This window comes from Engystomops pustulosus, chromosome 6, assembly GCF_040894005.1.
Source record: "Engystomops pustulosus chromosome 6, aEngPut4.maternal, whole genome shotgun sequence".
NCBI lineage: Eukaryota > Metazoa > Chordata > Amphibia > Anura > Leptodactylidae > Engystomops > Engystomops pustulosus.
In genome coordinates, this window is record NC_092416.1 from 88,100,196 (window position 1) to 88,114,714 (window position 14,519).

Below are 14,519 nucleotides of genomic sequence, written 5' to 3' on the forward strand. Positions count from 1 at the left end.
TGTCTGAATATAGCCTAATAGGGAGTCTTTACAGGCAGAGAATTCTAAAATGAAATATAAAAACAAAAGAAATCCAAGGATTTAACCAGAAGTTGAATGCTGACACTTTGGATTTAGGCCTAGACAGACTTGATTTCATACCACAGACTAAAGTTCACATCAGGTCACATTAAGATGACATGTAATAGAGGGTGATGAACCTGTTTGGATATATTTGGTTATTGTGAACTGCTTAAAGATATAAAACACAGTTACTCAATAAATAATTTCACTTCTATAGGTACAATATGGGAACAGTGCTCCTTATGTCCATGGCTGTGTGATATTTCAGTGCTGAGTTGCAATACTAGCCACAATATAGTTTATGGTGAGTATTTTGAATCATTTTATGCACCTAAAGATACCACATACCTCCTCTTTCCTATATGATGGGCTGAGAAAATGTTCATATCTCCTCCTTAGAAACTGCCCCAGTCCATACTGCTGTCTAATACCCATCTGGAAATCAAAGGATATTGTGAAGCATTTCAATTATCTTATGGAATTGCATACAATTTGTGTAAAATGTCCTGTTTCACTGTATTTCATAAGAAGACTCTCCTGAGTGGGTAGAGCATGTGTGTATGGTATGCAGGTCCTAAATGTTTTGTAGGTCCTGTAGGTATGCTTGTAGGTCTGCAGTGCTACATTAAAATAAACTACATGATAACAGGTAATGTAAAGCACAGCAGGATTAAGAGTGAGAACAAGACAAGGACACCCCTTAGTTTAAAATGTAATGCAGACTCAGCTGGGCCCAGCTGCCCTAAACCTACCAATTACATGTGAATACTATGGAAAATGCCTACATCCACTCACCTTAGGTGAAATATGTAATATAGTAACATTTAAATGAATTTATGATGCATGGCCACGTTGGCTGATATAGGGTCCTCTCAAGTAGGACCTTTGTCTGTATTTTTCTATGGGTAAAAATAACATAAAAATTGTCTCTCATATAATAGATTGTTAAAAAATGAGTAAATAGTTACTAGAATGTACCTGTGTCAGTTGTTGAAGTCCATTATCCCAAACTGTATCTTTGTATGGATCAGTTGGGTATGTATCAATTGGTGAGCGGTCTCCATGTCGATAGACCTAAAAAAAACATTAACAACTTAGTATGTAAGTTGGAAATCAAAGCATGTCATCAAGCAAAACTGATGCCTTCAGCAATTTAGTTAGCCAATATATTAGCAGTGTACTGCAGTACAATTGTATTGCACTATATTGTATGAGCAATTATATCCCCTTGGGAAATTTTAAAAAATTAAATAAAAACTAAATGTTAAAATCAACCCCCTTTTCCCTATAACACACATAACAATAAGAAAGAAGAAAATCATAAATATATTAGCTATCCCAGCATTACAAAATGCACATTTTAGCAAAATATAAGACTATATTGCCAACGTTGTAGCAAAAAAACCATCCAAGTGTCCAAATTGCTTTAATTTGTAGATACAAAGTGATCAAAGGGTTTGCTCGGATCCCAAATTGATATAAATGAAAACATCAGTTTGTCCTGCAAAAAAGCTCTGTACATTGAAGTATAAAAAAGCTATGTGTCAGAAAATGCTGATCTGGCAATTTTTAAAACATAATAAAAGGTATGGTATTAAAACATAGTAAAGCTGTAGAAATTTGGTATCTTGTGATCATACTGAACCAAAGAATAAAGGGGATGTGCCATTTGGACTTCGCAGAGCAAGCCATAAATACTAGCTGTGTTTTTTTACATCTTATACCTCATCCTCATAGCCTGTAAGCTTTAGCGAGGGCCATCACTCCTACAGTTCCTTATGACTGTTTGTACATTGTAATATCTTATTTTATTTGTATTTGCCCCCTTATGATTTGTAAAGCGATATGGAATATGATGGTGCTATATAATTAAAGACTATTATTTACTTTAAAACAGTGTTTACAAATGTTTTAAAGTTCCCAGGACATAACACAGAATATTAACCCCTTATCACCGACACTAGTTTTCAGCTCAATGACCAGACTCGATTTTTCAAATCTGACATGTCTCACGATAATTGGTTATAACGCTTTAACATATCCCGGTGATTTTGAGAATGTTTTCTCGTGATACATTGTACTTCATGTTAGTTATAAAATTTAAGTGATACGTTTTGCGATTCGTTCTGAAAAAAAGTGAAAATTTGGCAAAAGTTTGTAAAAATTCTTCATTTTCCTAGTTTGAAATGTTCTGCTTTCCAGACAGGAAGTAAAACTACCCAAAAAGCTTGATAAATTACATTTACGGAATGTCTGCTTTATGTTGGGATGATATTTTATGCATCCTCTCACTTTTCTAGGATGTTATGAGGCGCAGAACTTTAGGTGCGATTTTTCTCATTTTCATGAAAATTGCCAAAACTCACATTTTGAGGGAAAACTCAGCTTCCAAGTGACTTTGTAAGGCCTAAGTAATAGTAAAACCCCACGAAATACCCCACTATAGAAACTTCACCCCTCAACGTATGTAAAACAACTTCTATTAAGTCCATTAACCCTTTAAGTGTTTCACATGGGTTAAAACAATATGGACCTGCCATTTAGAAACTATGGAATTTTTTTGGAACATACATTCATTTAGGCCAAACTGACAGTTTCAGAATAAATTAAATTATGAAACGCACTGCAACGTTTGATGCCCAATTCCTCCCGAGTGTACTGATACCACATATGTGGTGGTAAACTTCTGTACAGGCCAAGTATAGAATGAATGGAGGCGCCCTTCACAGCAGATTTGTATTGTCACATTGTACAACCTATACATTTTTATTTTTTTTTGGTAATGCAAACATATGAGGGCTTATTTTTTACAGAATGAGATACAATGTATAGATAATTCATTTAGGGGGTCTATAGCTTATTCATGAGATTTTATTAACTATTTCAAGGGGGACACAAACAAAATCATCAATTTTTATTTTGTATTTTTAGCATTTTTTTCCCCCCGCTCACCGTAATGTAAAAATAATATTTTATCTTTATTCTCTGGTTCACTACGATTGCGGTGATACCTCATTTATATAGTTTTTCTTATCTTTGCTCAATTTTCCTGAGCAAAACCAATATTGGAGAATATCGCATTGTTTTTACTATTGATAAATTTTTAGGGCCATAACTTCTGTATTTTTCTGTTGTCAGATCTGGTTGAGGGCTTATTTTTTGCGAAAAGAGTTGTTCTTTTCAGTCGTATCATATTAGGGAACATAGCTTTTTTTGATCACTTTTTAGAACATTTTTTGTGATGGTGTTTGATGAAAAATTGTATATTACGGGAAGTTTTTCGTAGTTATTTTTTTCATCGTTCACCGAGCGGGTTCAATGTTGATTTAGATTTATTGTACAGATTAATACGGACGCGGTGATACCAAATATGTACATTTTTTGTGTGTTTTTGTGTTTTATATACTGTATTTGCATTATATGTGTATGTGTATTGTTTGTATTATATGTGGGGAGATTATGGGACTTCATTTTATTTATTTATTTAATTATTATTATAAAACAATTTAATCTTTTTTTTTTTACTTTCACATATTTTCAACCTTTTGGCTTGAATAAGCGATCATCCGATCGCTTATTCAAGCCTTTACACTGCAATACACTTGTATTGCAGTGTATAGTGTAAGTAACTGAGCATGCCGCGCGTGCTCAGTTACTTACAGCCGGGTCCTGCCAGGAAGGCAGAACCCGGCGAGAAGAGGAGCCGACAGCCTCGGGTCACTCGTCGGGACCCGGGGCAGCGGCAGGAGGGATCGGATCCCCCGGTAAGCGCAGTTTTTCTGATCCCGGGTGTTAGTGTCGGGTCTGGGCTGTGATATCACAGCCCGACACCGGCACTATACTGACCCGATGTCCCAAAATCTTCTTCTGATGCGGCGCCGTAGAAAGGCGTTGCATCAGAAGAAGTACCCTTAATGACCGACATAGATTCCCGATAGGGCGGTCATTAAGGGGTTAAATGGTACCATTTGAAAGTAGAGTTTGTTTGGCAGAAAACAAATCCCCAAATGTCTCTCGGTATCGAAAAAAGATTTAGCTTTCGGATTGTGGGGGGAGCAGGGGTGATTGGGTGGAGGAAAGGTGAACAAATCCTTTAGATGCCACGGCACCTAAAGGGTTATACAACCCGATTGTTAGTGCAGGATGCCGGCTGTCAGATACAGATCTAAGCTTGTGCGATCACCATTACATAACTGCACCTTAGCTGCACTAACTATGTGCATTCTATGATGTAGTTATATATTTTTGGATTGTTGGAGGCTCTGTTAAGATCTCTGTCAGAGATTTTAGGGCTGTTTATGATTTTAAAAATTAGCCTTAATCTGCTACCCAAAACTTCTAAAATGCCTTCCGTCACATTTTTTAAGGATTAAGGTTTCTTTCACACGTCTGCAGGGGATATGGGTCCGGGATAGGACCTTCCTAATCTTTTGTGGCACGGTTGCACAGCTCAGACACGATGTATGGCGAGACACAGGGGCACATTTACTTACCCGGTCCTGTCGCGATCCCCGAGGTGCGTTGTCTGACGAGGATGAAGTCCGGCGCGATTCACTAAGATTGTGCGCCCAATATCCTGCATGTGTCGCTTCCCCGCTGAGGTCCGCCGGAGTTCACCTTCTTCTTCCCGGTGTATGTGAGTGCATGACTTGCGACACAATTTGAATTTGAATTTTTGCTTATTTACTAAGGGTACACGGCCGCACTTTTGTCAGATTTTTGAAGTTTTCGGGATTTGCGCCACTTGGACAGGTATTTACCTGTGGATTGTGTCGCACACGATCGGATTTTGGTGCAGCTGCGTTGGCTTTCATGCGACAGAAATGGGGGGATTGAGTGCAGGATTTAGGATTCCAATTGTGTTGCAAGATAATGCACTTCCATGCACCAAGAAGAAGATTGTGAACTCCTGCGGACCTGAGCGGGGAAGCGAGACATGCAGGATATCGGGCGCACGATCTTAGTGAATCATCACAGATGTGCATTCTCGTTGGACATTGCACTTTCGGGGATCGCGTCAGGACAGGTAAGTGTGGCCCTTTAAGTTTATTTATGGAAAAGGCATTACTATAGAAAGAATGGCAATACAAGTGACGATACACCAAAATCTATTCTTAAAATAAGGAAATCTAATAAAAATAAACAAAAGAGATCTAATTTGTCAGAGACTGAAGATTCAGGTGGCAGTGTTTCATCTTCTTTTTCTGGTATAAGCAATACAGGCGGTCCCCTACTTAAGAACACTTGACTTACATACGACCCCTAGTTACAAACGGACCTCTGGATATTGGTAATTTATTGTACTTTAGTCCTAGGCTACAATAATCAGCTGTAACAGTTATCACAGGTGTCTGTAATGAAGCTTTATTGTTAATCCTGATTCTTATGACAATCCAACATTTTTTAAATCCAATTGTCACAGAGACCAAAAAAGTTCTGGCTAGGATTACAATGATAAAATATACAGTTCCGACTTACATACAAATTCAACTTAAGAACAAACCTACAGAACCTACCTTGTATGTAGCCCGGGGACTGCCTGTACTTCACATTCCCTTACTCTGTATAATGAAGGACGGAATGAATTGAATAGTAACTGTAATTCTGGACATTCAAAAAACGGGGCTGGAGGGCATAAAAATTTGACAACAGAAGAGGAACCAAACATAGAGTGTACTGTGGTGAATCTGACTAGTTATATTTTGATGAATTATCACATTTCTCTCTTGAGTAAAGGTCTTTATTTTTTCACCTACCTGTTTGATCTTTTTAACACTATCCTAGATGTTAATAGGTTGGCCCAAAATATCAAAGTCAAGAAACATTTTTTTGACAGCAGATTCTGTAAATAGCACTCATGAAATGTTTTTGGATAATGATGTTGATAATGATTATGTATTCGATCTTACCACTAATAATGTGCGTACTGACTTTTCGGAACAATGCAATACCTTATGCCTTACAACAAAAATATAGAAACCAAGGGAAGAGGGACACCTAGGAAGCAAAATCAACTTCTTTATAAGTATAAACCCCTCTATGTATTGTCGCATCTAATTAACAGTCCGATGCCCCTAACTACTAACTATACCACCTATTGTTTTCCCCGGATGAGGCCTGGAAAGAGGGCATAACAAAGACATAAGATAATGGTAGAATAACATACAATATTTTATTGAGATAAATAATGACAACAAAAGGACAAAATTAAATTGATGACGGGTTAGAGTGGCAGTGCAGACAAACCACAGTCATACCCAAAACACCCTCATGGGCCAAAGTTACGTATGTATAATGGCAAAGCAGAGAGCTTCAAGAAGGGTCGAGATTAGAGATGAGCGAACACTAAAATGCTCGGGTACTCGTTATTCGAGACGAACTTTTCCCGATGCTCGAGTGCTCGTCTCGAATAACGAACCCCATTGAAGTCAATGGGAGACTCGAGCATTTTTCAAGGGGACCAAGGCTCTGCACAGGGAAGCTTGGCCAAACACCTGGGAACCTCAGAAAAGGATGGAAACACCACGGAAATGGACAGGAAACAGCAGGGGCAGCATGCATGGATGCCTCTGAGGCTGCTTAATCGCACCATTATGCCAAAATTATGGGCAACAGCATGGCCATGACAGAGTGACAGAATGAAGCTAGATAGCATGTAAAACATCCAATAATTGACCCTGACACTATAGGGGACGGCATGCAGAGGCAGAGGCAGCGGCAGCAGGCTAGAGAGTGGCATGGCAACATACCCTAAATGGACTCAGGCTTCAAACCAATGGGTGGCAGAGAGGAACCAAAGGAGGTGAGCAAGAAGCGCTCAAATAATATCGGTACATGATAAAAGTTTGCCAGTATATTTTGTGGATTACACAGCAGGGTGGCGACAAAGTTAACATGGAAGCCATGAAAACAACCCAAAATTCTGCCTGACACAGCTCGTTTGATAAGGGGACCATGTATGGAGGCAGTGAACTAGTAGTAGATTAAAGGTGCTGCAGTTAAAACTATGTTAGTTGGATCTTGGCATGGAGCTGGCGCTCCGCTGCCAGGCGAGCTTTCGCCAATCCAAGCCCCTGTCTATAGGCTACTCCCCAAACAGCACTTCTAAGAACCTTTTGTATAAGATCAAGTGTAGTAGCGTTCTTATAAGTTTAGGATATGGCGGGTGAGGGGAATGTAAACAGATGCGCAAGAAGCGCTGAAATAATATCCCTAAATGGTAAAAGTTTGCAAGTATATTTTGGGGATTACACAGCAGGGTGGCGACAAAGTTAACAACTTTGATGTGGAATGCCCTGTAATAGCTCTTGGGCGGTGTGCCTTTTATCGCCTAGGCTCAGCAGTTTCAGCACCGCCTGCTGTCGCTTAGCGACGGCACTGCTGCTGTGCCTAGAGCTACCGACTGATGGCGCCATGCCCACGGATGGTAATTCGGAGGAGGAGGAGGTGGAGGAGGGGTGGGAGGAGGTATAGTAGGCCTTTGAGACCTGGACCGAGGTAGGCCCCGCAATTCTCTGCGTCGGCAGTATATGACCAGCCCCAGGGTCAGACTCGGTCCCAGCCTGCACCAAGTTAAGTGTAGTAGCGTTCTTATAAGTTTGGGATATGGCGGGTGAGGGGAATGTAAACAGATGCGCAAGAAGCGCATGATGCGCATGGAGCTGGCGCTCCGCTGCCAGGCGAGCTTTCGCCAATTCAAGCCCCTGTCTCTAGGCTACTCCCCAAACAGCACTTCTAAGAACCTTTTGTATAAGATCAAGTGTAGTAGCGTTCTTATAAGTTTAGGATATGCCGGGTGAGGGGAATGTAAACAGATGCGCAAGAAGCGCATGATGCGCATGGAGCTGGCGCTCCGCTGCCAGGCGAGCTTTCGCCAATTCAAGCCCCTGTCTCTAGGCTACTCCCCAAACAGCACTTCTAAGAACCTTTTGTATAAGATCAAGTGTAGTAGCGTTCTTATAAGTTTAGGATATGCCGGGTGAGGGGAATGTAAACAGATGCGCAAGAAGCGCATGATGCGCATGGAGCTGGCGCTCCGCTGCCAGGCGAGCTTTCGCCAATTCAAGCCCCTGTCTCTAGGCTACTCCCCAAACAGCACTTCTAAGAACCTTTTGTATAAGATCAAGTGTAGTAGCGTTCTTATAAGTTTAGGATATGCCGGGTGAGGGGAATGTAAACAGATGCGCAAGAAGCGCATGATGCGCATGGAGCTGGCGCTCCGCTGCCAGGCGAGCTTTCGCCAATTCAAGCCCCTGTCTCTAGGCTACTCCCCAAACAGCACTTCTAAGAACCTTTTGTATAAGATCAAGTGTAGTAGCGTTCTTATAAGTTTAGGATATGCCGGGTGAGGGGAATGTAAACAGATGCGCAAGAAGCGCATGATGCGCATGGAGCTGGCGCTCCGCTGCCAGGCGAGCTTTCGCCAATTCAAGCCCCTGTCTCTAGGCTACTCCCCAAACAGCACTTCTAAGAACCTTTTGTATAAGATCAAGTGTAGTAGCGTTCTTATAAGTTTAGGATATGCCGGGTGAGGGGAATGTAAACAGATGCGCAAGAAGCGCTGAAATAATATCCCTAAATGGTAAAAGTTTGCCAGTATATTTTGTGGATAACACAGCAGGGTGGCGACAAAGTTAACAACTTTGATGTGGAATCCATGAAAACAACCCAAATTTCTGCCTGACACACCTCGTTTGATAAAGGGACGATGTATGGAGGCAGCTATATGGACGACTTTTGGAGGTAGCAATGGAGACAACGTGTGGAGGCTGCTATGGAGACAATTTAATTTGGATAGTGCCTGTATGTGGCAGTCCCAAACATTTTTCAAACCAGAGGAGCAGGTAGGTGGCCCTCCAGTAAAATGGAATAGATTGAGTGCCTGTATGTGGCAGTCCCAAAAATGTTTCAAACCAGAGGAGCAGGTAGGTGGCCCTGCAGTAAAATGGAATAGATTGAGTGCCTGTATGTGGCAGTCCCAAAAATGTTTCAAACCAGAGGAGCAGGTAGGTGGCCCTGCAGTAAAATGGAATAGATTGAGTGCCTGTATGTGGCAGTCCCAAAAATTTTTCAAACCAGAGGAGCAGGTAGGTGGCCCTCCAGTAAAATGGAATAGATTGAGTGCCTGTATGTGGCAGTCCCAAAAATGTTTCAAACCAGAGGAGCAGGTAGGTGGCCCTGCAGTAAAATGGAATAGATTGAGTGCCTGTATGTGGCAGTCCCAAAAATTTTTCAAACCAGAGGAGCAGGTAGGTGGCCCTCCAGTAAAATGGAATAGATTGAGTGCCTGTATGTGGCAGTCCCAAAAATGTTTCAAACCAGAGGAGCAGGTAGGTGGCCCTGCAGTAAAATGGAATAGATTGAGTGCCTGTATGTGGCACTCACAAAAATTGTTTCAAACAGAGGACCGGGTAGGTGGCCCTCCAGAAAAATTAAATGCATGAAGTACTATAGCAAGAGCCAGTGGGCCCTGTCAAAAAATAGCCATTTTCCTCTGCTTTACTGTACAAAGAGGAGGAGAAGGAGGAAAATGAGGAGGAGGAGGAGTGGATCAATTATTCAGGTTGAGCTTCCTTCACCTGGTGGAGATTGGAAATTCTGAGAAATCCAGCCTTTATTCATTTTAATAAGCGTCAGCCTGTCAGCGCTGTCAGTCGACAGGCGTGTACGCTTATCGGTGATGATGCCACCAGCTGCACTGAAAACCCGCTCGGACAAGACGCTAGCGGCAGGGCAGGCAAGAACCTCCAAGGCGTACAGCGCCAGTTCGTGCCACATGTCCAGCTTTGAAACCCAGTAGTTGTAGGGAGCTGTGTGATCATTTAGGACGATGGTATGGTCAGCTACGTACTCCCTCACCATCTTTCTGTAAAGATCAGCCCTACTCTGCCGAGACTGGGGACAGGTGACAGTGTCTTGCTGGGGTGACATAAAGCTGGCAAAAGCCTTGTAAAGCGTACCCTTGCCAGTGCTGGACAAGCTGCCTGCTCGCCTACTCTCCCTCGCTACTTGTCCCGTAGAAGTACGCACTCTGCCGCTAGCGCTGTCAGAAGGGAAATACTGTTTCAGCTTGTGCACCAGGGCCTGCTGGTATTCATGCATTCTCACACTCCTTTCCTCTGCAGGGATGAGAGTGGAAAGATTTTGCTTGTACCGTGGGTCCAGGAGAGTGAACACCCAGTAATCGGTGCTGGAATAAATTCTTTGAACGCGAGGGTCACGGGATAGGCAGCCTAGCATGAAATCTGCCATATGCGCCAGAGTACCAACGCGTAAGAATTCACTCCCCTCACTGGCCTGACTGTCCATTTCCTCCTCCTCCAACTCCTCCAACTCCTCTTCTTCTGCCCATACACGCTGAACAGTAAAGGACTCAACAATGGTCCCCTCTTGTGTCTCGCCAACATTCTCCTCCTCTTCCTCCTCATCCTCCTCCACCTCCACCTCCTCCGATATGCGCTGAGAAACAGACCTGAGGGTGCTTTGGCTATCAACAAGGGAATATTCTTCCCCTGTCTCTTGTGACGAGCGCAAAGCTTCCGACTTCATGCTGACCAGAGAGTTTTTCAACAGGCCAAGCAGCGGGATGGTGAGGCTGATGATGGAGGCATCACCACTGACCATCTGTGTTGACTCCTCAAAGTTACTCAGCACCTGACAGATATCAGACATCCACGTCCACTCCTCATTGTAGACTTGAGGAAGCTGACTGACCTGACTACCAGTTCTGGTGGAAGTTGACATCTGGCAGTCTACAATCGCTCGGCGCTGCTGGTAAACTCTGGATAACATGGTCAGTGTTGAATTCCACCTCGTGGGCACGTCGCACAACAGTCGGTGAGCGGGCAGTTGGAGGCGGCGCTGCGCTGCCCTGAGAGTGGCAGCATCTGGGCTGGACTTCCTGAAATGCGCACAGATGCGGCGCACCTTCGTGAGCAAATCAGACAGATTGGGGTATGTCTTGAGGAAACGCTGAACTATCAGATTTAACACATGGGCCAGGCATGGCACATGTGTCAGTCTGCCGAGTTGCAGAGCCGCCACCAGGTTACGGCCGTTGTCACACACAACCATTCCCGGCTTGAGGTTCAGCGGTGCCAGCCACAGATCAGTCTGCGCCGTGATGCCCTGTAATAGCTCTTGGGCGGTGTGCCTTTTGTCGCCTAGGCTCAGCAGTTTGAGCACCGCCTGCTGTCGCTTAGCGACGGCACTGCTGCTGTGCCTAGAGCTACCGACTGATGGCGCCGTGCCCACGGATGGTAGTTCGGAGGAGGAGGTGGAGGAGGGGTGGGAGGAGGAGGAGGCATAGTAGGCCTGAAACACCTGGACCGAGGTAGGCCCCGCAATCCTCGGCGTCGGCAGTATATGAGCAGCCCCAGGGTCAGACTCGGTCCCAGCCTCCACCAAGTTAACCCAATGTGCCGTCAGAGATATATAGTGGCCCTGCCCGGCAGCACTCGTCCACGTGTCCGTGGTCAGGTGGACCTTGTCAGAAACGGCGTTGGTCAGGGCACGGATTATGTTGTCTGACACGTGCTGGTGCAGGGCTGGGACGGCACATCGGGAAAAGTAGTGGCGGCTGGGGACCGAATACCGAGGGGCGGCCGCCGCCATGAGGTTGCGAAAGGCCTCGGTCTCTACTAGCCTATAGGGCAGCATCTCCAGGCTAAGCAATCTGGAGATGTGCACATTAAGGGCTTGGGCGTGCGGGTGGGTTGCACTATATTTGCGTTTCCGCTCCAGCGTCTGGGGTATGGAGAGCTGAACGCTGGTGGATGCTGTGGAGGATCGTGGAGGCGACGATGGGGTTTTTGTGCCAGGGTCCTGGGCAGGGGGCTGACTAGCAGCTGACACAGGGGAAGGAGCAGTGGTGTGCACGGCCGGAGGTGAACGGGCTTGTTGCCACTGAGTGGGGTGCTTAGCATTCATATGCCTGCGCATACTGGTGGTAGTTAAGCTAGTAGTGGTGGAACCCCTGCTGAGCCTGGTTTGGCAAATGTTGCACACCACAGTCCGTCGGTCATCCGGTGTTTCCTTAAAGAACCTCCACACTTCTGAAGATCTAGCCCTCGCCGCAAGAGCCCTCACCACGGGAGCTTCACTAGTTGACAGTGGCGCTGATGCACCAGCTCTGGCCCTGCCTCTCCGTCTGGCCCCACCACTGCCTCTTCCAACCTGTTCAGGTCGAGGACTCTCCTCCGTCTCAGAAGCACTGTGTTCACCCGGCCTCTCAACCCAGCTTGGGTCTGTCACCTCATCATCCTCCGATCCCTCAGTCTGCTCCCCCCTCGGACTTCCTGCCCTGACAACAACTTCCCCACTGTCTGACAACCGTGTCTCCTCATCGTCGGACACCTCTTTACACACTTCCACTACGTCAAGAAGGTCATCATCACCCACAGACTGTGACTGGTGGAAAACCTGGGCATCGGAAAATTGCTCAGCAGCAACCGGACAAGTGGTTTGTGACTGTGGGAAGGGTCCAGAAAACAGTTCCTCAGAGTATGCCGGTTCAAATGCCAAATTTTCCTGGGAGGGGGCAGACTGGGGGGGAGGAGGCTGAGGTGCAGGAGCTGGAGGAGTGGGGATTTCGGTGACATGGGTGGACTGCGTGGAAGACTGACTGGTGGTGGACAAATTGCTCGAAGCATTGTCAGCAATCCACGACATCACCTGTTCGCACTGTTCTGGCCTCAACAGTGCTCTACCACGAGTCCCAGTAACTTCAGACATGAACCTAGGGAGTGTAGCTCTGCGGCGTTCCCCTGCTCCCTCATCAGCAGGTGGTGTCTCACCCCGCCCAGGACCACGGCCTCTGACCCCTGCAGTAGTTGGACGCCCACGTCCCCGCCCTCGTCCTCTACCCCTAGCCCTCGGGTTAAACATTTTTAAAATGAGAGTTATAACTTTTTTGTTTTTTTTACTTCTTTTTGTTTTTTTTTGGTGTTTTTTTTTTTTTTTTTTTTTTTGTGTTTTTTGTTTTTTTTTGAGTTTTTAAAACCAAACAATCCTATCCTATTGCTATGGCTATTTTCTAGCCAAGTATCAAAGGAAGCACACTACTATGCCAGATGAGATGACACTGAGTTATTGCCTAATAGAAATCCAACCCCTACTGAATTTTGCCACTTCGGCCTTTGCTATGGATATGTGCGCCACTAAGCGCAGAACACAGCGGTCGCAAGTCTCACTACAAATTGCTCAGAATTGGCAAGTACATGCACTGCAGAAACTACAGCCACCAGCAGATCAACCAGAAATCAAATATATAGAACGCTACTGTAGGCTTCAAGAAGCTGTTTGTATTCTCCTATGGCTATTTTCTAGCCAAGTATCAAAGGAAGCACACTACTATGCCAGATGAGATGACACTGAGTTATTGCCTAATAGAAATCCAACCCCTACTGAATTTTGCCACTTCGGCCTTTGCTATGGATATGTGCGCCACTAAGCGCAGAACACAGCGGTCGCAAGTCTCACTACAAATTGCTCAGAATTGGCAAGTACATGCACTGCAGAAACTACAGCCACCAGCAGATCAACCAGAAATCAAATATATAGAACGCTACTGTAGGCTTCAAGAAGCTGTTTGTATTCTCCTATGGCTATTTTCTAGCCAAGTATCAAAGGAAGCACACTACTATGCCAGATGAGATGACACTGAGTTATTGCCTAATAGAAATCCAACCCCTACTGAATTTTCCCACTTCGGCCTTTGCTATGGATATGTGCGCCACTAAGCGGAGAACACAGCGGTCGCAAGTCTCACTACAAATTGCTCAGAATTGGCAAGTACATGCACTGCAGAAACTACAGCCACCAGCAGATCAACCAGAAATCAAATATATAGAACGCTACTGTAGGCTTCAAGAAGCTGTTTGTATTCTCCTATGGCTATTTTCTAGCCAAGTATCAAAGGAAGCACACTACTATGCCAGATGAGATGACACTGAGTTATTGCCTAATAGAAATCCAACCCCTACTGAATTTTCCCACTTCGGTCTTTGCTATGGATATGTGTGCCACTAAGAGCTAAACACAACGGTAGCAAGTCCCCCTGCTAATTCCTCACAAAATGGTAAAAGATGCAAATTAAAATAAAAAAAGTAGAACGTTATTGTAGCCCTAAGAAGGGCTGTTGGGTTCTTTGAGAATCACTCCTGCCTAACAGTAAGCTAATAGAACACCCTAACGCTTTCCCTGACCAGCAGCAGCTCTCTCCCTAGCGGCATCCAGAGACAGAATGATCCGAGCAGCGCGGCCAGCGGCTAGTCTATCCCAGGGTCACCTGATCTGGCCAGCCAACCACTGCTATTGACGTGTAAGGGTACCACGTCATGCTGGGTGGAGTGCAGAGTCTCCTGGCTTGTGATTGGCTCTGTTTCTGGCCGCCAAAAAGCAAAACGGCGGGAGCTGCCATTTTCTCGAGCGGGCGAAGTATTCGTCCGAGTAACGAG

The 14,519-nt window shown here is 44.8% G+C and overlaps 1 protein-coding gene across 3 annotated transcripts in view; it reads right to left on the bottom strand.

The window, feature by feature from the left end:
- The window catches only part of LOC140063957 (testicular acid phosphatase homolog), a 90,412-nt gene that overhangs the window by 31,066 nt on the left and 44,827 nt on the right, over positions 1–14,519 (bottom strand). For all 3 annotated transcript variants that reach the window (XM_072110281.1, XM_072110280.1, XM_072110279.1), the window contains exons 2-3: positions 1,042–1,137; positions 412–498 (exon numbers count right to left, since the gene is read on the bottom strand). In XM_072110281.1, the coding sequence (XP_071966382.1) occupies positions 412–498 (87 nt within the window). In that variant the 5' untranslated portion in view covers positions 1,042–1,137. The remainder of the gene's footprint in view (positions 1–411; positions 499–1,041; positions 1,138–14,519) is intronic.